The sequence below is a fragment of the Carettochelys insculpta genome, chromosome 1 (genome assembly GCF_033958435.1).
Source record: "Carettochelys insculpta isolate YL-2023 chromosome 1, ASM3395843v1, whole genome shotgun sequence".
In the NCBI taxonomy this organism is placed as follows: Eukaryota; Metazoa; Chordata; order Testudines; family Carettochelyidae; genus Carettochelys; species Carettochelys insculpta.
The window spans coordinates 214,171,201-214,195,352 of NC_134137.1; the positions used below are offsets into that span (position 1 = coordinate 214,171,201).

Sequence of the window (24,152 nt, forward strand, 5' to 3'; positions counted from 1 at the left end):
CCAGCTGAAGAAATCAGTAATAGAAGCCACACTCTGAAGAATGTAACAGCAACAAAGGGTCCGGTGGCACCTTATAGACTAACAGAAAAGTTTTGAGCATGAGCTTTCGTGAGCACAGACTCACTTCATCAGATGCGGAATGAGTGAGTCTGTGCTCACGAAAGCTCATGCTCAAAACTTTTCTGTTAGTCTATAACATGGGTGTTCAACCTTTTGGCTTGCCTGGGACGCATTGAGTGAAGATAGTCTTGGGCGGCATACAAAATATATAATATAGTTAATGTATATAAATCACATAATAATATTAAAAGTTTACGATCTTGTAGAGCTGCATTACTAGCTGTCCAGGGCTGCATGCGGCCTGTGGGCCGCAGGTTGGACACGCCTGGTCTATAAGGTGCCACAGGACCTTCGTTGCTGTTACAGATCTAGACTAACACGGCTACCCCTCCGATACTCTGAAGAATGTTGTTTCTTCCCACAGTGTCCTGCTTTAACACTCGTGTTGCCCTTCTTTGGTTGCACGTTTCTTTTCCCCAGAAAAACAAAAGAGCTAACAGCAGTCCAAGACTTTGGCCTGTATAATCCACGTGCCCTTGCACTGTAATATTTTGTTTGAGACGATGAGGGAGGCAGTTCAGAAATAAATGGATTTCACTGATTGCATCACCATCAGTGAATACATGCACGGAGACAGAGCAAGTCTATTTACTTGAAGTGTTCAGAACCATCCAGAAGCATAGGTTGGTAGTTGCAGGTCAGATGAGTGTTTTTCTGGGAGCTGAACAAAAGTTACATTGGTGGGTGGAATAAATACATTTATAATTAAGGAACTGAGCCATTCAGAGCTCCCATTACATCCAATGGCAGCACAGCTATTGATTTCAGCTGTGTAAGTTCAGGCTATTAGTATGTCTTTCCCTTAATGTAAAAGCTGACTTCAGATGTATCATGAGAGAAAAATGCCAAAATCCAAGTACAACCATGTAGATCCATTAGAAAAAAATTGCTTGTATAACTTCCACAGCTACAAAGTGCTGACTCAGGCCTGGATCTTGCAAACACTGATGCATGTCGGTAAAGTTATTCATTAAAGTTTTGGGGGGGACGTCATAGAATATTGCTTGTCTGCATAAAGTTACACATTATGGATATGTGTTTTCTGGAGTGAGTCTTCCGCTGTATAATTAGGTGGAATCAGCTCAGCTTCCACAAAATCAAAAGGAAATACGAAATATTGGATAAATATACTTCTAATTCTTTAAACACTTGCCTCAGTTTGAAAGTGTCTTATTTTTAAACTGCAAAAATAGAGGATCAGTTTCATACACAGATTAAAAGATGCAATGAAAGGGTTTTTTAGTCTCCTATTCCACGCTCACCAAGAATTCCAACTGATGTTGACTTCAGAATGCAGAGCAGCTGCAGGATTAAATCCAGAGACATGTAAAAATCTGTTAGTGTGACACAGTATAGACCATGTAGTGTTAAAATATTATTATTTATTGGATCTTGTTTTTTTAAAAAGTAATGAATGTAGTAAACATAAAAGCAGCAGTCATGTTTGGGGTTATTGATTCTTGGTAAGGATGCCTTTTGAAATATATATTCTGTTTTGATTTCCTAATAGCTTGTTAAGAGGTGCTTGCTTAAATTTCAGACCTGGAGTTAAGTTTTTTAAGGTGGGGGTCAAAAAGTATTTTGATCTTTGCCTATATATACAGTTGAATTCACAAAGGATCTTTCAGCCAACCTACATTCATCATGCCGACTGGTCAGAGCAAATCAACACCTGTTAATATAAGTATCTGATGCAATGGGCCAGATCCTGATCTGTTATAAATTGATGAAGCTGAAGGTCTGGCCCCATATGTGGTGGTTTGTGTGTGTGTGAGGCTTAGATGAGATTCTCCTCTTAGGAGACTAACCCCTAAACTGGACTGTGCGACAGACTTTACCAGAATAGAAAAATGTCTTTAAGGGAAGTTCAGTGGTGGGGATGTACAGTTTTCAGAAACCTGAGTGTACTCTTGCACCCAACAGTAGTCACCAACATAGAAGATTTTGGAGACAACATAGTATTAAATATACAAGATAGAGGCAATGGAAACTTTTTTTTAAGGAGGGATGAAAGACTGAGGAAAAATTGAACCAAACTGTATCATTGTAAGAAACACAGCATGTTAAACCAAACTCCTACACTTGGTACTTAAACAAGTTTGAGTAAACATTTTCTTATATATAGCACAAATATTAATAGTTCCAGCAAAAGTCCAAACCTGCAGGTTGAAACTGGCCAGGTAAAAGAAGAGGACAGACTCTTCACTGAGTATCAATGAGTTATATGATTACTGGGCATTTGTTTAAAATGTGTTACTCTATTTGGGTTTGCTCCAGGACAGCTTTATGATTTGCAGAGCTCCCAGCTGTGAAAGGGGAGAACTAGGCCAAAACCTGTTTTCTTCCTTCTGTCCTACTTCCTGAAGTGATCAATGGTTAGGAAGTAGTTGCAGAGCTTGCATGGGATTTCCAGACCCCTAAAAGTGTGAGGATACCACGAGGTTATTTGCATTGCAAGTGCTTAATGTCAGCCATGATTTCCAGTCTAATTTGTACGACTGTTTACAGGTGGGTTTGGACCAAAGAATCAAGCTGGATTAGCCTTAATTGTACTCCCTGCTGTGATTTTAGTGCCACTTCTGTTCTTCGTGCTTCGCATAGGTGAGGATTTAATTTATTTACTCTCTCATGAAAAGCTTCTAAATTTACAAGTAAAGATAACATTTTTTACTTATAATGTATGTGATATTGGTCATTCATAAATAGGTACTGTGACAATGTGTTGAGGCCCTGATGTTTCTAATGTCCTGTGAACAACAGGATAATCTGAGATCACCTGGTTTAGGGGCATAGTCATGGGGGGGACATGGATGTGGACCTTGCTCTCCCGCTGGGCCTGGGGAGTGGAGTCAGGGACTAGCCCTGCTCTGCTCACCCAGCATTCATGCCAGGAAGCAGAGTTGGAGGCTTATAAGCCCCTGAGCCTACTCCCCAGCAGGAGGACTGGAAGCAGCTAGAGTGTTTTAGGGCTGGAGCACCAGAGCTGGAGCAAGCCCTGCCCCATGATCCTGCTTCTCATTGGGAGCATCTGGTGGGCAGAATGGGGCGAGCCCCTGGGTCCTGGTCTGATCCTGCTCCCTGCTGGAAGCACCGGGTTGGCAGAGCACAGCAAGCCCTGACCATTCTGACCTTGCTCCCTGTTGGGAGCACTAGCCTGGCGGAGTGGGGCAAACCCTGGTGTTCCAACCTTGCTCCCTGCTGGGCATACTGGGCGAGGAGTGAGGAAGGCACCCCCCTTGCATGCCCTGACTCCACTCGGAACACCAGGAGTGGGATGGGAAGAGCAAGGCAAGCCACAGTGCCCCAATCCTGCTCCTCTCTGGGAGCATCAAGTGGTCAGAGTAGCACAAGCCTCCAATCTCTCTCCCCAGCCGGAGAGCCCTGCAGACAGAGGGGCATAAGACCCAATTGTCAGGTGGGAGTGCAAGACATACATATTTATGGCCCCGCAATTTTTACCAGGCCGCTAGCCAGTATATATGTCCATCCCTTTCCCATAGCCAGCTGAAGAGGGCAGGGAGATGGCCCCATCATTGCCCACCCACCTATCTTACCCTGGTCATGCGACTGTTGGGTGCTCCTGAAAAGAAACTAATTGGCTGCTTGGGAAATGGAGCGGGAATACAATGTCAGACTCCTCATCCAGGATTGGATTGAATCACTCCCTCGGAAATTTGTTGTTCACTTTTCTGCTCATGTTGTTTGTGTACCTTCATCTTTAAGGGAAGAGCCTAGCTGTCTGTCTCAGGATTTCTTTAATTATCACGCAAACTGGACAAGACTAGGATTCAGAAGATACTGGTCCCTAGTCCAGTTTAGATCACACACCTATCATGTTTTCTTTGGTTGTCCTTTCAAAAGCTACAGCAGAATATACCTTATTTCCCACAGTTTATGAAAACGAGCTACGAAAGTGCGCAATTGTTTTGATAGTTCTGCAGTCAGTTGGTTATTTAATTGCAGTCATCGGATTTGGCCTGTGCATTGCAGGTAAGCAGTATATCTTCTTTCAATTTTAGCAATTTGTTTTAATAATGAAACTTTCTTACAAAAAAGTATTTTGTGTATCTGTTCCTTTGACTTTTGTCTCTATCTAGTGGGAACAGTTTATTTGCACATTAACAGTGGAATATTTTGTAAAATGGTGTTTCTGTTTAATGATTTAGCAATAAATTGTTCATAATATAATCTAGGATTGCTGTGTTACTACCGTTGTATCCGGTGAAGGAAAAAATAGTCCCATGGCAGGCATTAAATTGCATACAGTAAACCCTTGAGTTACACGGGGGGTTGTGTTCCTGCAACCGCTGCATAACTCAAATTTTTGCACAAGTTGAGGGGAGCTGGGAACCAGGTAACAGCCTGGCTCCTGACTCCTCTCCCCTTGCAGAACCGGGAAACTGACCAGGGCGGCAGCCTTGGTCAGCTTCCTGTCTCCAGCCAGTGGAGGGGAGATGCAACCAGGGACAGCCTGGCTCCCCACTCCCCTCCACTCTTTGGAGCCAGGAAACTGACCAGGGCTTCTGTCCTAGTCAATTTCCCAGCTCTGTAAGCTGAGGGGAGCTGGGAGCCAGGCTACTGCCTGGTTGCCAGCTCCCCACCATTCTGGGGACTGGGAAACCACTCCTGTCAGGGCAGCAGCCAAGAGTTAGGCTGCTGCCCCAATAGAAGCAGTTTCCCCACTCCTGTCAGGGAAGCAGCTTGGGTCTCAGCTGCTGCCTGTGACAGCAGCAGTTTCCTACTCCTGTCCGGGCAGCAGTCGCATTAACCTGAAGCATGCACGACTCGGTTGCGTGTATCTCAAGAGTTTACTGTAGTATAGTCTCATTAACATGACTGTCTAGCATGGCTGCATCCTGCAAGCAACTGCCTAAAAAAGAATGCTTTTATTTACTCCTTATTTTGCAACACTGCATTCCCTGAAGTCATCTACGACTAGCATGATTATTATGATTGTGTTCCACACCCTTTAAAAAATAAAGCACACGTATGCACAGAGACAGAGCCCATTTCTGATGTTTAAATGAATAAATCAAAAGATTGCATTGTCAAACCTTTGCATTTGATATGTAGGTTTTAACTATATATTTGAGGCAAGTGAATTACAAGGGCTTCAGCAAGAACATTGAACAGTAAACTCAGAATTTCTGTCCTTTTTTAATACAGAACTCGTTAACATTTGGCTTTTATTTTCTAGTGGGGCAGCAAAATATTTTTCGTCAAGAATAAAACACAGAGCAAAGTACATTCATCCCTCATTAAACGAGTACTTTACTTACGAGTACTCACTAAAATGAGGGACATGTACCTACCTTTGCTCACTAGATGAGTGAACTTCCCCCCCACTAATATCAGCCTAGCCCCCTCCCCATGGCTTCAACCCGCTGCAGCCTGACTGCCCCCCTGCAGCCACAACCTCCTGCAGATCCAACCCGCTGAAGCCTGACAGCCCCCCAACCCACTGCAGCCTGACCCACCGCCAGCTCCGCAGACCCAACCTGCTGCAGCCTGACATCCCCTCCCTCCCGCCCCACTAGCTCTGCAGTCCCAACCCGTCGCAGCCTAAAACCTGCCCCCTGCACCTGCCGTGTGGATTCAACCCACTGCAGTTTTAATGCCCCCCGCCCCATGGACCCAACCCGCCACCAGGTTGTAACCCTCCTTCCCTGCTCATGGCCCCAAACTGCCTCCAGCCTTTAACTCTCTGCAACTCCCACCCCCAGCCCAAGGTTCACTTACCTTTCAAAAGCAGTGCCATATGCTGCCACTCATTCCCCGAGTTAGGAGCACTAGGAACCAGTCAGAGACTCTTACGTGTATTTTAATAGGAATTTAGTGTCCCTCTTGTGAGTTTTCACCTATGAGCAGAAAAGCTGGGAACCAATTGTGCTCGTACAGCGAGGGAAGAGTGTAACTTTGGAAGAAGGAGGGAGCAAATTTAGGGCTGGCCAGCAATGGCAGTCTGTCTGGGAATAATGGTTGGAGTCCTGCAAATCTGTACATATCTGCTTTTTATTTCAGTGGACCATTTTTAGGGATCATGGATCAGATATGGATACAAATTTTGTATCCCCATAGGACTCTAATAATGGTAGGACACTAAACTGTGTTCATGTAGAATATTTTTCCTTGTCTTGAAATGACTTATCTTGTAAGCATAAATGTGAACTTGACTTGAGAGAATTATGCCTCTGTTCTATTAAATACACTATGTTAAGAAATGGTTTCAAAAACTGATCTTGAAAATGGTGTCAAGTAGCATTGCTGTTTTGGTCAGTGTGAACAAAGTGTAACTATTTTAAAGTGGGGATAAGGGGTTGGGAAGAAAACTATGACAAGTTTTCAGTAATGGATTTTTTTTTAAAAAAGAGGGAAATTATATAATATACCTATTCTATACTGTCCTCTACAAGTGTTTACAAATCATTTTTGAAAAAGGAACCTTAAAGCTACATTAAACATGATTTTTTTATGTGACTAAGTTTTTTAAAAGTCCTACTTCTGATAGAACAGTCTTTAAATATATGTCTTGAATTTAAATACATCATAAACAGAAAAACTCCCTAGAGGGGTGTGATAGGGTTCAGGGGTCCCCAGGCACTGCACCTGTCCGCAGGCAGGAGTGACTCTCTCACTCATCAGGTAGAACAGGAAGTTTATTAGGCGACGGAGGCCCAGTTTCTCACAGCCGGCAGAGAGTCATTCCAACCTGTCCTGGGGAGAGGTGCCCGAGAGGTGCCCCTCTGGGGTGTAGCTTCCCCCCTCGCCAGGCTGGCTGCTTTCCAGCTCCCTGTTGCTCTCCAGCTTCCAACTGCTGCCTCCGATTCAAACCCAGCTCGGCTCCTCCATGCTCTGTGTTCAGGGCAGAGGTGTTACCTGCCAGCCCAGGTCACAGCCCCAGGATCATCCTGAGCTGCTCTGCTTGTCTCACACATCCAGCCTGAGTCTCACATGCACTCCTCCCACTCCATGACAAGGAAAAATAAGGGTTTTCTGTGGCTTTGTTTTTCCAGCAGTCTTAGCAAAGAGAAAACTGAGTACAGAGGTGAAAGTGTCAATTGGAGTGTATATTAAGGCTATGTCTACACTAAAGAGTTTGTCGACAAAACTCGTGAAGCATCCATGTTACAAATGCATTCTGTTGACAGTGAATTGACAGAATGTGGTACTTCTGTCAACAGCATTCTTATGTTCTCCAGGAGCCAGAACCTCTTTCTCCACAGAATCTGTTGACAGAAGGCCAGTGTGGATGCTCCAGGGGGCCCTTTGTGAACAGACAGAGCTTCCAGGACACTGGAGCAGCCCTACCTTCTGTGCTTGTACTTAGCCATTCTTTCGAGAGAGGGGTTGGAGAGTCCGGCTACTGTCTATCAGCAGATCAGATTGACAGACTGATCTGCTTTGCAGTCTGGCCACAATCTGTCAACAGAAGTTTGTTGGAAGATTCTTCTGACAGCAACTTCTCTCAATGGATCACTGTAGCGTAGATGGTGCCTAAGGTCCTGATACTGCCAGCATTTACACAAATGTATGAAGTTAAGTATGTAAATAAGTAGTTGCAGGGACTTGACCTAAATGTTATCAAATGCAACAGTTAGGGGGAAAAAAATGACAATTTTTTTTGCTAATATTTTTCATTTATTGTAATCTTGGGCAGTGTTCTTATTATAGTAGGTGCAGCATTTTCAAACCACCAAGTGGTATTTTTCCTAACTTGCTGGTGTCACTTTCACAGTCCCAGCTTACAGGCTAAGATGGATTTTGTGTATATTTCTTAAGGTTATGTTCAATATCTTACACAAATTCAATATTGAAGTATTTCAGGAAAAATTAGACACCTTGGCTATGTCTACACTAGCCCCAGAACTTCAAAAGAGGCATGATAATGAACCTAATTGAAAGATGCTAATAAGCGGATTTTGAAGTGTGCAGGGTCCTTTCAAAAAGGACCCCATGTAGCTGAGCTGCGTGTGATCGAAAGCGGCACTTCCGAAGTGCCGTGGCTGCCATTATGCTAATGAGGTGTGGCATATTCGTGATAGCGCCTCATTACCATATTTCAATTAGGTTCATTTTCATGCCCTTTTCAAAGTTCTGGGACTAATGTAAATACAGCCCTTGAGTTCAAGCAGGTGAGTAGCCCTACTGAAATTAAACTTCTTTTCGTATTAGGAGCCAGAATAAGTGGGCATTTTTCTGGGGGGGGTCTCTGATTTTTAACAGCTAAGTTCTTGTCTGTTTTATCGATGTACATTTGGAGAATCTGGTGCTTTTTTTTGAGCCACACCCGATTTCGACTTGTGTAATTGAGTACAAATTTTTCGCCAAAACATGTAGTCTGCATCTACACTACAGTCCCCTTTCAAAAGGGGAATGCAAATGAGGCAAATAAAAAAATGCAACTGAACTGCTGATTTACAAATCTCACGCTTCATTTGCATAATCTCACTGGATCTCACTTCATAAAGAGACTGCTTTCAAAACAAATACAAGTGTAGACAGGGTTCAGCGGGGGGGAGGAATTTTTCAAAAACACCTGTCCGTATTCCTAATTTTTTTCCAGAAAGAAGGGTTCTTTCAAAAACCAAGTTTTTGTTCAAAAGAACTCGGTCTACAGTGCTGTTTTTGTTTTGAAAGCGGTCTCCTTCAGAAGTGAGGTGGCATGAGATTATGCAAATGAACGCGAGATTTGTAAATCAGAGCTTCATCTGCATTTTCGATTTGCCTCATTTGCATTTGCCTTTCAGAAGGGGACTGTAGTGTAGATGCAGCCTTATTGTGGTTTTTAATTATTTCTCACCAAAACTCATTTTTAATTGTATTAAATATGCACCATATTGTAAATAGAGAAGTTAACTAATAAGCATACCCATAAGCAAGAGGCTTACTGGTATGTTTACAGGTTAACCAGCCCTTAGCAGTTAACTCCAAGGGCGGTCAGCTGCTCCAGGCTGGAGCAGTCCTGGTCAAGGGGGAGCCAGACGGCAGGACCTCACAACTGTAGTGGGCTCAGGCGGTGAGACCGAAATTAAAATAGAGACCTAATTGTGCTCTGTTATTTAACTTGTTAAATTTTAAATAGGCAGTGGAATTTTAATCTAAAGAAGAAAAACACTGATTAGTTAAGACTACAACAGATGATGGTAGAATATTAATATAGAACAAATTTGTGTCTATTTTTGTATGTCAAATGACATTTCAAAAGTTACAAGGATTTTTTTCTGTATATTGTTAAAATAGATAAATTAGGCTACTGTCCTTTTCTAGCTGAAAAAGAATGTTTGTACTATAAATGGAAAAATTTGAATGAGATGTTATATGTTCATTTACTTGATTAAAATAATATACATGTTTAATTTGTTTTTAACAGCATGCCCTCCAAAAATGGGTGCTGTCTTGATTGTTGGCTTAGGCGTTCTAGCTCTCGTAGGAGTTGTTGGCCTGATTTATGTGATTATGATTGGTAAGTGGCACCTGATATTTTGTATTACATTTTTCCTGGTGTTTTTATTTGAATGTTTAGAAGTAGAATTCCTTGAATTCCTTTTTTAGAGGTGAATATAACTAGATTTAAGAGTAGCATGTGATCTGATGTGTTTAAAAAAAATTACAGGGCCCTTAACACCAGAAAGTTTCCTTTTCTCCATTGATCTATGACGTATTTCCTTTCCTTAAGTGAATCTTTGTCCCAAAAATTCTTTTCCCTGAGGGGTGGGGAGAACATCTGGTAGAAATTTTGTGAAGGGACTTCTCGGAGTAAGCAATATGGCCCACTTAAGCTTTTTGCAAAGTCAAAATTCCAGGAAGGTCTCTCGCCATTAAGATCACTCTAGAATTGATCTTATTACACAGCGTGATTTTTATTTGTCTCTTTACGTGAATTGCTCTCCATCAGTACTGGCAACTGAACAAAGGGGTCAGAAAAGTATATAATCTAATTATATGTTTTTGGAATATACTTGTAAAAACCAAACTTCTCTAGGAAGTAGACCAAGGGGAGGATCAAGAAGTGAGTAGGTAAAATGACCCAGGCAGGAGGGAAGCTTGAATGCAGAAGGAGAATTGGGAGGAATTCATTCAGACAAATAATTTTTTTTTTCTTTGTGCGTATTAGAGGTAGTTATGGGACACATTCTGCTTCTGGATATTTGCAGACTAGAAGTTGATCTTTAATATGTTCTGAATGTTATATGCAACTTGACCATTGGAATAGATACTGATGGTTGAAATGTTCATTGTATTTTATTCATACAGTGATTTATTTTAATAGCAAGGCAGTTAAGAAACTAGCAGGAGAGCAACGCAATGACTCTGCAGAAATCATTTCCCAGTAAGCAAAGTATAAATCATGAAGTGATACTGTCTGAATTGTGAACCAGGAAGATACCCTACAGCCAAAATTACAAGACTTGTTTTACTCAGGCTTGGAACCAGAACAGTTCAAAGGGGCACTAAACAGTTAAAATTATTTTCTAGTAGGGGTAGGGGGAAGCAGCTGCCAGGCAGTCCTTTGCAGAGTGACTTACAGACATTCTTCAGGATAGTCTGAAAAAGTAAACATGTTTGGCCTATTTCCATAAGGTGGGTAGGGATTAGTGTAAAAGAGGAACATATGCAGCCCTTTCATTGTGTTCAAATTCTCTCTCCTATGATACTGTGCTCATGGTAAAATTGAACAATGATTTGTTACAAGCTCTCAAAACGAAGACTTGCAGGTGCTGATCCTTTTGGCTCTACTGAGTTATCATGGTTGATACCCAGGGTACTGTACCCTGGGCCTGACCTGACTATAGGAAAAACAGAAAATTCTGGCCCTGGAGGTGTAAAGGTATGAAGCTTGGCACCTGAGAGAGACCAGAAGAGACAACAGAGTAACTAACATAACTTCCATTAATTTTGATGGTCATTGCTTGTACATGTCTCACAGAAGAGATTGTCTTTGATGTAACATGCTAAGGATCTAAACAATTTAGCTTCATTTTTCTTGTTTTATCTCCCCAGGGTTTATAGAGTTTTATTAACTACAGTTTTGGGAGGTAGGAAGTAGATTTTTATTTCAGTGAACATTCCTTGGAAGATCAGTATTCATGATAGATTTTTTTATGCTGTAAACTGGCCAAGCAAATGCATCATTGTTGAAACAATAGCTCAGAGCCCACCCAGACCAAGACTGCTATAGTGATAGTAATAATGCTTTGGTGTAATGCTTTTCATTTGAAGATCTCAGAGTGCTTTAGCTGAATTAAGTCATGAAGCAAATGTGCTAGAAATATTTATCCTGTCTACAGAAGAGTGATGCAGTCTTCTAAAATTTATAGATCAAACAAAGTAGTTTGGGATAAATAACCAAGGATTATTCTAACAATTTTCTTTCCTCCAAATTCTGTCTTTTTCTTCAATAAAATGTTGAATTCTTTTGTATAACTAGTAACACGTATGCTCATTTTTATGTTCTGTAACGGTTTTAGGCTCCAGCAAGAAAGACCATCAACCTTCAAGGGTAAGCTTAAAAATAATAAATTTGGGGTGTCTAGGTGGCTCAGAGGTATGGTAATGAGCTACTGTGCCTTTCACCGCTAGTGTGAATCCTGGCCGGCTTGGTAGCGAGCAAAACTCACTGTTGTATCATAGCTGTGCCAGAGGTGTTCTATGTTAATGGAATTGGTGACCTTAGCCCAGTTTCTGATTAAGTCCTGCCAGAACTCTATCACTGGATGTGTTAGTGGAGTAGTGGGCAACTTTTTGGCTTTTGGGCCGCATGCAGCCTACTGGGGCTCCGCCTGCAGACAGTGTCTGCTGCCCTCCCCTACATGCCTCTCACACACTGGGGTATTGGAGCCCCCACACTTCCTGCTTCTCTGTCTCCCTCCCAGCACTTTAAGCCCCATGAATCTGCTGATTTATGCTTTGTCCTTGCTCCTTTCCCTCTCTCCTGCAGCTGGAATGCCATGAAACAGCTATTCACGCTGTTCTAGCACTGAGAGGGCAGGGAAGGGAGCACGAATGGAGCAGAAATCAGGTGATTCATGGCATGCCAAAAGTGCTGGGGTTGAGGAATAGGAAGTGTGGGGCTCCAGTGCCCCAGTGTTTAAGCAGGGGCATATGGGAGAGGAGCCAAGGCGGGTGTGTGGCTGCAGATAGAACCCCAGTGGGCCACGGGCTGTTGTAAGGTACACAGGAGTCTAGAGGCTCAATGAAATTTTGGTCTGAAAATCAGGTCTAGGATTGCCTGCCTTCTTCAGGAGCCATTGAGCACACATTCCTGTGTGTTAAAGGGATTTCTAGAAGGAAGTGCAGTTGCCTTTAATTTTAAAGTTTTTAATTCTTCGTTCCTACGGGTTGTTGTAACCCTGTACTCGGAGGCTTATGGTTTATTTTTATTAGGGGCAGATTTCTAAAATGACTCTTGAGACTTTGAGGGCCAGGGGAAAAGTGTGTATGTTTGAGACTGTCAACCTTAATCAGTTGCCTTTTAAAGGCTATCAAGTTTCCTGTTTGTTCATATTACTCTGCCTTTGGTCAGTTCCCAACTAGCTAAAATGTACAATGTTTGAAATGTCTCTTGTTATGCTATTAACTCTTGCTTTTAAATCTTGGTTCTCTTTGCTTTCTGAACCACTGATGAGGTTGCAGAGAAAAGCTGCTGTTGTTTCACTTAAAAGTAGTGTGTCTCATTATGTCTCTCTTGCCACCTCAAGACTTTTCTCTAGGAAAATTAATCTCTTGATGTGGCAGGAGATAACATGAAGAGAGTGCAGTCATTGATGGATTTGATCTTCATAGCCATAGTTACTAATTTTTAGCTTCTTTCATTTTTGTAGAATCACTACTTACTGTATATGTCAATTAGAGTAATTTAACTGTGGTAAGCCAAACATAGTCATGAAGGCTTTATATATAAAATATATATATATATATTTTACATATTTTACAGAAACCTGTAGAAGAACCACTTAATGGTAGGTGGTAATCAAAATCTTATGTTTTTACTTAAAGAATTATACAAAGCCTTTTAGAAATGGGTCCAAATTTAGCTTACCACTGAGTGCTGTTGCTTGGGATAAGATATCTCAAATTACCCAGTTCCCTGAACCACTAATTGTTTGATGCATCAGAGCTTTGTGATGCTTTCAACAATGGTCATAAGGGAGTGTTGTGTACTACATCTACATCTGCTAGACATTTTGCTGTGGAACAAAAGCATCACAGTTGTAGCAGTATCCCTGCTTTGCAAAAAGGCCATCTTTTAATGAGGTGAAGGGATTCTCCTCTAGGAAGGGTGTTCAGGCAACCTTCTTTATGAGGTGCTTTTAAGTGGGACAAGGGGTTTTCACAGTGGGTTTTAAAGTCTTTTGGGATTAGGAAAACCCACAGGGGTGGTGTTAAATGATATGGGAAGAAAACACAGTAAAACCTGATATGGGGGAGTGTTCAAAATTCACTAGTTGACATACTGGGAAGTAGTGATGTGTCAACACCTGTTTTAAAACTAATCAGAATGCTGATCTTGTAACACTTCTGACTGTGCTTGGCTAATTACTAATCCTCTGCTTGGCTTTTAAAGATGCAAAAGGAGTGATGTTAGAATGATGGTGAGTTGAATGTTACGTGCCATTGTAGATTTTGATCCGTTAATTAACATTTACTCTAGGATTTTGAGATTCAAAATCACCCTGTACAGAGGGCGCTGCTAATATATGATACACCATAGGCTATAGATTGCCTGGAAGGTGCAATCTTTAAGTTACATTGCATTGCACTGATACACTTATAGATGACCTGAAGGCAGATGCGTTTGTATCTATTTTTAAACTGCTGTATGATGTAAAGAAGGACTGAAAGGGGTGTAGGGTTTTGTAACTGTTGGATTATTTTGGCTATTTTTTTTATCTTGGAAATAGCACAAATGTAAAGTCTTATCTTAGTTACAAAGAAGACCTTCAGCTAAACAATGAGAGACACAGATTGGAACCTTGCTTAGCCCTTAGCAAAAGGGTATGGAATCAAGAACTAAAAAAGAGCTGTTAGGTGTGTGAATTAAATAACAAAAACACAAAAAACCCACTTTCCTTTTCAGTTAAGCAGGTATCACTTAGTGAAGTCATAAGCTTCCTAATACACTTATCCACAGAATCTTCCAGTGAAAAGAGTACAGTATATGCATCTGACGAAATGGGTCTTTGCCCATGAAAGCTTATGCTCCAAAAAATCTGTTAGTCTGTAAGATGCCACAGGACTACTTGTTGTTTTTGCAGCTACAGACTAACACAGCTACCACTCTGGTACAGTAAAAAGAAGGTAGACAACTGAATTTGTAAAGTAAAAAAACAAGCAGACCACCTCCCTCCGCCTGCCTCACCCATGGAGAACTCCAAATTATTAGAGGGTTTTTTTCAATTAATTTTATCTTGTGCCACTTGTGCAGAGCGCAAATGGAACAAGAGACCACTGCTAACATTATTGGCTGATGCTATTTTATTGGTAATTATTGATCACTTAATAGTTCAGCTTGTATATAAGTACAATGGACTGTTGAATTCATGTAACACAACCAGTTAGCCATGAGTGATTCGTCTGAGCGCACGTACCATCTGCTTTCTCAACGTTTATGAACGCATTTGCTCCTATGGCACAGTGAACAACTTTACAACTATCTCTTAGGCTACGTCTACACTAGCCCCAAACTTCGAAATGGCCATTCAAATGGCCATTTCGAAGTTTACTAATGAAGCGCTGAAATGCATATTCAGTGCTTCATTAGCATGCGGGCGGCCGCGGCGCTTTGAAATTGACGCGGCTCACCACCGCGGAGGTTGTCCAGACGGGGCTCCTTTTCGAAAGGACCCTGCCTACTTCGAAGTCCCCTTATTCCCATGAGCCAATGGGAATAAGGGGACTTCGAAGTAGGCAGGGTCCTTTCGAAAAGGAGCCCCATCGGGACGAGCCATGCGGTGGCGAGCCGCATCAATTTCGAAGTGCCGTGGCTGCCCGCGTGCTAATGAGGCACTGAATATGTATTTCAGCGCTTCATTAGTAAACTTCGAAATGGCCATTTACGTGGCCATTTCGAAGTTTGGGGCTAGTGTAGACACAGCCTTAGAGTGAGAAAATCTTACTCATTTGATATAACTGAAAGACAATTAGGAAAGGTTCTCTCAGAGGAAGTATCTATACTACCAACTAGAGAGATCAAGACCGGTTTCCCTGCGCAGTGATCTAACATAAGCAGGCCATTATACAGTGTGCATTTCTGTCTATCTACAGTATTTTTAAAATGTCAAAAGTCAGACTGCAAAATTGGGTCAGTGCAACATCATTTCACGTCTGAGGACAAATTCTATATTAATACATAACTTTAAATAAATGTTCAGTATTTTCCTGGGCCCTATTTGTGCAAAGAAGATTTTTAAAAATGGAGGTTTGTTAAGCACCTGCTTTTTTTTGCCTTTAAAGATCGCTTCCTGGCATAATAAAGGTTAAAACTGAGATGCGATGCCAAAGCTACATAGAGGAATTATAGAACAGTTGTTTGTACTGTACCTGGCTCAAGCCAGTGCTAGCAACCCTCAGTTTTATGAGTGACTTTGTCTACCTTTTTAAAAAAAAATGTGAAATTTGAATTTAGTTTGGCAGCACAAAGTGTAGGTGGGTGTGGGTGAATGTTAATCCAAACGTACTTGAATAATAGTTTTGTGTTCTAATTTTCCAGTGTAACTGGCGGGAGTGACAGAATCTGCTACAGAGATGAAAATATGTGAAAAGAAATACATTTGTTTATACACCGAGGCCTTTGATGATGCACTATTCAAAGAGAAGAAAATCAGGAACTTAGCTGTTTTGCATGTTTGGGAGAAATGCTAAAATGATTTACATGTAATTTTATAATCGCAACAGCTGTGTCTCCATTCAAGAGAGAGATTTTTTTTTTTTCCTGGTATGTGTGGAGAGTGAGGGTGAGAACAGAGGAAGGTGCTATTTATTAGACACACAGTTTCTTTATAGTGTCATTATTAGTGGTACCCTTTCCAAAAAACATCACTCATCACCTTGAAACCACTGCCAGCTCAGTGACCAAAAGTTACTAGCATTATAGCAAGGCTTTGTGATAATTTAAACAAATGGGTATTGCATGAAAAAGTCACACTTTTTCTTGACTACCCTCTCTTGACTCACATATTTTAAAGGCTTCAGTGTCACTACTATGACGTTTTATGTGATAAAGGGTGTAACTACATTTGGGTTAGTGGGAGTTTTGTGTGCGTGGGCAAGATAACGTTCATGCCTCTGTGGTATGAATAGGAAGTGGATGTTGTACAAATGTTACTTTTTCCACTGTGTATTATAGAAAACAATGGCACTTACAACACTGACAAAACTTGCATAAGCAAAACCTTGTCTTTTTTTTAATGAGTACCTAAGTTTCCCCCGACTCCCTCATACTATGTCTCCCTATGTAAATATAGTAGTTGTGTGGTGTGCTTGATTACTGATATTTTCAGTCAGTGTTCTTTGTGCCTCTCTTTGTGGTCCTTGATTAAATACTAAACGCTCCTGAGCCAAATTCAGCCCTGCAGTTATTGGGCACAATACCTGTTGATTTCATTATAGAACATGGCCCTTAATGTTCATAGTGTACAGTCTGTGATACTAAAACCAGTCTCAGCCTTCCCCTTTGCAAACTGAAATTTAAGAACCTGTTGCTGCATTCAGAAAGATGAGAATAATCAAAGTTAGCAGCATTTTAAATCTATTTTCTCTCTTTACTTCCTTATTCCCAAGAATATATGCATTAAACATGGGCTGTGTTAGTTCATGGGATCCTGCTACTTATGCTTTAATTAAAATTGTCATCCTAGCTGTATCATATTGTCATTGGTCATGTCACAGACTCTTTCAAGCAGGAATAAGTAAATTCAGGTTCTAAGCATATTCAAGTTTTACAGATAAAAAAAAATTATTAAACCCTAACTATAATCAATTCTGTGTGTCTTGTGTAGTGTGTGAGGCCTTGCCTGCTCTTTTCACACTTATACGTTGAGGGCTCACCCTCTGTGACCAGTAAGAAAGCAGTTTTCTCCTTTAACAAATTTGTTTAAAAAATCCTTTTGCAATTCCTGTCATTGTGACTATAGGGGTCCAGGGCCATGCTGTCATTAAATGGAGTTATCTTGACAGTCTGATCCTATAGCCTTCATTGACATAGGCCTCATCTGAAGACTGTGCACTTCAGCTAACCCAAGCTATACCCTTACATAAGTCAATGGGATATTCACATATGTAAGTGTTAAGGAGGGTAAATTTGTGTCTGTTTTGTATGGTCTGAGTCAGTATTGCTTTAATTCTTTAAGAGATACGGTTTTGGAATGTGTTACATCATTGGATTTCAATTGTGGATGAATACCCCGTCGATTGATTGATCTATCGATATATAAGACATCCCCCATTATCATAGCCATCAAAAGAGTCCACATAAGATGTGGAGACTGTATGGATTTACTAATAAGAGGCAATCCAGGGACTTCCATGGCATTTCTGCATGGGGTGCCTCGTGCACATCTCTAGTAGTTTGTAGCGGGCTTTGAAATTCTGTTTTACCTTACATTCAGTATTACTTTATAATCAGTTCTCAGCAAACTGGAGTTCAGCCATCACTGTTGTGCTGAAGCCAAATTCCTTTAATAAAATATTACCAAAAATTCAGTAGGATTGAATTCTGCATCCTGTACTTGTCCATTAATCATATTGCTGTATGCAACAGCTCTGCTTAGGGTTTTTCTTAAGCAACCGTTAAAAATTGGGTTGGTTAATTGCCTAAAGTCATCTAACATTACCCTCCCTCTAGTAATTTAAGAGCCAAAGTTAATTAAATGACAAATTCCAATATATATAAAATTCTCATTATTTGACATTTTAGATAATTGCAGTTTTTACCCAATTGTTTTTATTTATGAAATATAACTTTGTAAATAATGTGGTATTATACTTAATAAATCCATGTTAAGCTGTTTCTGTGAGCGTTTATTTTTGCTACAATTAACTACTGCTGTAACTGCTATTTTAAAGTATAATTTCAGGCCTGCTTTTTCCCATCACAGTAGCTGTGTAAATACACTGTGTTGAATCAAGTAAATCATTCCACTATACCACAACCAAACCTATTGAAGTCTTCACAACTGGTAGTTATTTGATTAAAAAATAAACTTATTAACAGTAGTGGTTTTATCTCAAATGCTCAGATATTACCTAATCATTTGATACCATAGTTTGGTGTCCTGTAAACTTAAATCCTTTAAATGGAGCAAAATATTTAGCACCAAAATCTCAAGGGTGGGGTGTGTGTGTGAGAGAGGGAGAGGGAGAGGGAGAAATTTAATTATCTTAGAGCCACAAAGACTGGCTTGCAGTGTCTGTGCAGCTATAATGGAATTCACAGTATAAACTGCCCTGCCTTCTGCACTGCTGGGAACTCAGTGGCAAAGCCTTTAGGACCTCAAAATACCTCATTCTGAGCACTCATAATTATCATTGAAGTCCTATAATGCTGCATACAATATCGAAATCAAGAGGTAAGTGCAGTCTCTTGGACAGAATTGGGCCCTTCCCCCATGGTCCTGCTTAGCACCATAACTACACATTCTTCAAAACAATTATTTATTTTTATTTTTCCTTTTAACTGGTAGAAAAAAGGTTATTTCATAAGGACTAAGTTATTCAAGCACTCATAATGGACACTGGTATACCACCTTTCTTGTAAAGATCCCAAAGACTTCACTGTCTTCATAAACTAGGTCTGTGGGTGTTTTCATTCACCACAGAAACATTGCCTACTGGTGTAGAGAGTAGCAGTCATTTAACGGCAAGCATCAGCTTTACACACCAATTCATCATGGAAGGCCATGGCTAACACCTGTGAAAAGTAAACATTTTACATAGGTGAATTGAAACTGAAATATATCCAGGACAGATGGTTCTTACATGAATCCTCTGGGGCTTTATCTGAGGGCAGTCAGCTCTGAGAACTCCAGTACTAGTTAAATCAATTTTTAAACCGTTACAGCTTTTCTCAAGCTTTCCTGGCTGTTTTGAGTTCTCTCTCTTGATACCTTCCCCCATGCACACTATTTCTTAATTACTTCAACCCAAACTGACTGTTTTCCTATTTCCTTCCTCTGAAGCACCCTAAACCCTAGGCTACCAGCCTAGATAAACAGTTGGTCTGTGCTGGTGTGGAAGTTTTGATGTCTGAGGTAAAGGAAGGTCTGGTCTACTGCTGTGATTGAAGTATTGAATGACTTGGGAGAGCTTGGGTCAGTTATTCATTTTTCATGGGATTCCTGTGCTGAGTGGGTAATGTTTCTGATGAGATGCTTCATTCCAGGGGTAGATAACACTTATCTACCTCACAGGAGATGTGAAAGGGTAAAATTGCTGAGTTTTGTGGGGTGTTCATGTTTCATGGGGATGAAGACTCTGCACAGCAGTTCTGAATCTTGGTTCATGCACTTGCTCTCTGAATTTCATAACCAAGATCAGGAGAAGCTAAGGTTCAATCACCTGTGTTGGTGCTGGATTAGGTGAATTTAGTACTTTTTACTTTTCAGACATGACTTTCTTTTCATATTTGGGTCCAGGGGAATCCAGTGTAAAGGGGTTTGTTTCCCCCTCAGGTGTCTTGTAGAAGGACAGAATGGGGTTTTGAGTTCATGTCTTGGGGAAAAGAGATGCTAAGCTACTTAAACTCCTCACAATGAGGGCCAGAAACATGAAAGGACAGAGGCAAACTTTTTAGACTTTAATTGACCTCAGTTTAACAGTCTCAGGGCTTAATTCACCCTATAATTACATGCACCTGTGCCCCCATTAAAGGCAGTGGTTACACACACACAAATTATCAATGGTGTAATTTAGCCTTTACTGGAGGCAGCTTTTACTCTATAGCGAAGACCGTTTTTTTTTCCCCTGTATGTTGTTGGTTAAATTTACTCAAAAACAAAACAGCAGTTGTACTGTCTGGTAATTTCATCAGGTGAAACAAAAACCAGCTGTTCAAGAGACGTATTATGGTATTTTCTTTGTTTTGTGATGGGTCCAGTACAAGGTTGGACACAACAGGGTGAATAGGAGTTGAGTCAAAAACTAAAACTACCATTCCCCCTCCATCATTCCTTGAGCTGCACAAAAAGGTGGTAATTCAGCTATTTGAACTTTCAGAACCTGCAACTATTTACTGATAGGTTTATGCCTCTACCTATATGTGTTTAAAAATGGGCAAAAGAACTTCCTATCTGGCATTAATGCAAAGGAGTGTATGGACATGCCCAACGATGTCAATGGAAGCTGAACCCTTACTGAGGGATTTGTCTGTCAAAGGATAAATTAAATCCATCCAAAACATGGAGAACTTGGCATTAAAGTAGAACTAGCACATGGTATTCCAAGTTCCTCCATACTACCACCCTAACCTGGAGCCCCCTACTGTGCCCTAAAGCCCTCATCCCCGGGTCCCCTCCACAGCCCACACTCCCAGCCATAACCCTCACCACTCCCCCTCAGACCCATTACAGACTGTCCATATAAGGAATGACTTTAGTTATGTGATGCATGACCGCTATATTGGTGCATATAAAGAAAGTCATTCCACACATGGACATAAAAAATTAGTGGGAGCACTGAGTCAAATGCTGGCCAGCTGATGGGCAGAGCCCCACAGGTAGATTTTGTGTCTGCTGGCGGGGCAAATGGATGGAAAAAATGAGTGAGACCATTGTCTATGCACATTTCCAGACCCTTGTCCTGTTTTCCAGTGTAATTGCTCAATCTATTTACGCTTCTGCCTGAGGCTGACCATTTTCTCCACCAGTCTGCCTCAATTCTGTGCGCCCTAGGTTCCCCTAATGAACCTAAAAGGCTTTTGAGACTGTATTAAGAAAAGTGGCGTGGTAATTGGCAAAAAAAAAAAGGAATAGCAGCTCACCATGAGCTCTGGGCTGCCAATAAAATATTGGCATAACAGTGAAAGGCTGGTACTCTATGCCAGGGAGTGAATAGCTTAGACTAACATGCTGCATGTGGAAGAAGCTAACAGTAAACAAATTATGGTTGAAGAAGTATTGTGAGCCATCATTTTGCCCATCACAGCACCAGATTAAAAATGGTCTTAGCCTCAAGGTACTTTCTGTTTAATAATTAGGGGCATTTGGGATGCAGTTAACATTATCACTGGTGTAGGGGATAATGGCTGTGGATACTCTCCAGGAGTTCACGTTGCAAGTGAAAAAGAAGATGAAAAATGGCAAAGAAGAAAAATGTAGGTCAGTGAACTCACGGTCCTAAAAAAAAGACTCAGCTGCAACACACTTCTCTGCTGTGTTCCTGAAATAAGATGACACTTTTCCAAGTGCAGCCACTTGAGTTAATGCATTAAAGACTAAATTCTGCTGTTAGGTCTACCCCCATGTACTTCCAGAGTAAAGCCATTGAAACTTGCAAATGAAGTTACAACCGATACACCAATGTAATAGCAGAATTTGGCCTCAGGAATGGGGTCAAGAGCTCACTTGGACACAAACTGTGCTCACAGTATTGTGCTGGAAAGGCCAGAAAAAGTCACAAAGTGAAATTTTCTGAGTGCCTTTTTTTTTTTTTTTTTGGTTTAAAGATAGATTTTTTTTCCATGTACATTTGGGACAACAGTTAAGGGGTGATGTATTGCACCATTAGTGGCCTGTGTCACCACCTCATCATTCTAGGTTTACAGGTGTGTAACTCCATTTATTTCACAGAAGGTACAGTAGCAAAACAATAGTTAATGGCCTTTAGTTACTGTGAGCATCATATTAAAGCATTGTACTTAAGAGCCAAAATTTTACCATGAGATGCTCATTCTTTCCCATTAGAAAATAAGCTGTGGGCTTTTCAACAACAGCTAGGTGATTTATGTGCACACGTCTCATCCATTTTGTGGGACTAGTGCTCTGAACTCACTTTGGTGAGTTTGGTCTAGGAGCACAAGTGACTAAGGGTAAAAGGCAGTCCTACACAAAAGTTAAACACAAGTCAGCACCAGTTCAAGCCCACTGTAGGCCACTACTGAGGACTTGTACACAGAGGTGAATTATGCCCCAAAAATTGCAAGCTAATGTAGTTAAATACTGGTCATAATTAGCAGGCCATGGAACCTTTTACTGTGCTATTACCTGACTCTAGGGTGACCAGCTGCTCCAATTTTAAAGGGTGCGTCCCATATTTAAGACCTGTAGGTGGCGTGATATTTTTTCTGCTTCTCTGCTGTTATTACTGCTGAGTCCTGCTAACTGCATCCCTGCTCACCAGCCACCCACCAGTGGGGGGGAGAGGGGAGAGAGGTGATGTCCATCAGCTGATAACAGCTGTCCGTGCGCAAAGCTCATGGTAGGGTGACAATGCACCAGATGGGGCTAGCTGTTCCTCCTGCTTGTCCATCAGTGCAAGCCATGCTGCATGCTGGCTCTCAGTGAGCAGGGCCCTACACCCCCATCCCCTTTCTTGGTAGCATGGCCTAAAGTGATGGATCAGGCAGGAGCCAGGTGGTGGTCGGTCACATGTCATGGCTGCGGCCTACCCCCTCCTGCCTTTATGTGCTTCACTTCTCAGCGGCCTGGCCCTGCTTTGCCCCGTCAACACTGCACTTCTTGCAGCTGGCACAGCAGCTGCCTGGGGTAAGCTGTGGAGGGAAGGAATGCAGATTTACATGATCCTGCCCCAGCTTTCTGTCAGGTCTCACCAGAAGGTAGCCCGCAGCGGCCTTTTGGCACAGTGGGGGAGTTGCTTCCAGCGTCGTGGGAGAAGAGACACAGGGCCATCCGGGGTGGTTGGACCTGGTGCATCCCCCACACACCACAGGCCCTCTCCCTTCCCTGCTCCACCTGCCACCCTGTGCCTTAGCCCCCTCGCCAACCAGCCTGGCCATGGATTACCTGGGGCAGGGTCTCGTGGTGGATAGCAGCCGGGGGGGGGGGGGGCCTGCTTCCCCTTGCCCTCCCGCACACCAGCCCAACACTCAGCACCCAGTGCAAGCAGCAGCCTGAGGAGTCCTCGCCACAATGGCCTCCTGGCCAGCTGAGCCCCCCCCCCCTCCCCCAGTTCTCCATGAGCAGAGGGGAGAGCTGGCCAATTTGCACTGCTGCGGAGCTGTGGGGGCTCAGTGGGCCAGGGCGCTGCGCCAGAGCAGGCTGTCGCTCACTGTACGTGAGGTGTGGCCGGGGTGGGGGGCAGCAGGGCAGGGGACGCTCCACAACTTGCCCACCTGCCCCAGCTTATACCCTCCCCTTCTGGACATAAGACAGCTGCTGTGGGGCTCCCAGAGGCACAGGGCCTGTGACCGCCCCATCCCCCAAATGAGCCTCTGGCTCTGCTCAGAAGGGTGGGTTGGCAGAATTCAGCTCTCCCTGACACCACTCCAAAGTGGTTAGAAGCAGCTTGTACCTTCCTGCCCACACCGTGTAAAAAGACAATTAGTGTGATTTTTCCGCCCCCCCCCCCCCCCCCCCCAAAAACACATCTAGGTATTTTTTTAGGTGCCTAAATATGGTTAAAGACCTGGTCTTGTCTCTGGTGTTTTAGCGGTAAATCTTTTAATGTGGCACTTCAGAAAAAATCTACAGGCCCAGACGCTGAAATGTATACTGGCTGCAGTATTTTGTGATGCGTCCATGACCAAAAGCAATCATAAACCTAGCGAAACAAACTAGTAAAGATGGGGTGAGGCTGTACCGTGTTATGCAGCACAAACCGCTTAATCTGATCTCTGCTCACATCGTGTTTTCCATAAACGTTACACTGAGCTCACTAGAAAGTCACTTAATCCACTTTCCTGCAGTAGTACTACCAGCCTACCACAAGGTAGGAGCATGGGCAATGCATGCCTTTTCCATTGGAACAATGACAGCCTGTATACTGCATAGTACCATGGTAATTTTTACATGCACTCATCAAATGATGTCAACTACCTTCAGCCCTACACGTGCAGCTTTATTAGATTTTTCAAAGGTCAT

At 42.1% G+C, this 24,152-nt stretch overlaps 1 protein-coding gene across 5 annotated transcripts in view; it reads left to right on the forward strand.

Annotated features, from left to right (window-relative positions):
* Positions 1-18,125, forward strand: part of CD47 (CD47 molecule) — a 37,781-nt gene extending 19,656 nt beyond the window's left edge. For 4 of the 5 annotated variants that reach the window (XM_074998948.1, XM_074998960.1, XM_074998931.1 and 1 more), the window contains 6 exons: positions 2,629-2,721; positions 4,012-4,110; positions 9,491-9,583; positions 11,589-11,620; positions 13,055-13,079; positions 15,830-18,125. In XM_074998948.1, the coding sequence (XP_074855049.1) occupies positions 2,629-2,721; positions 4,012-4,110; positions 9,491-9,583; positions 11,589-11,620; positions 13,055-13,079; positions 15,830-15,834 (347 nt within the window). In that variant the 3' untranslated portion in view covers positions 15,835-18,125. The remainder of the gene's footprint in view (positions 1-2,628; positions 2,722-4,011; positions 4,111-9,490; positions 9,584-11,588; positions 11,621-13,054; positions 13,080-15,829) is intronic. The other variant, XM_074998939.1, reaches the window with a different exon arrangement.
* The last annotated feature ends 6,027 nt before the right edge of the window (positions 18,126-24,152 follow it).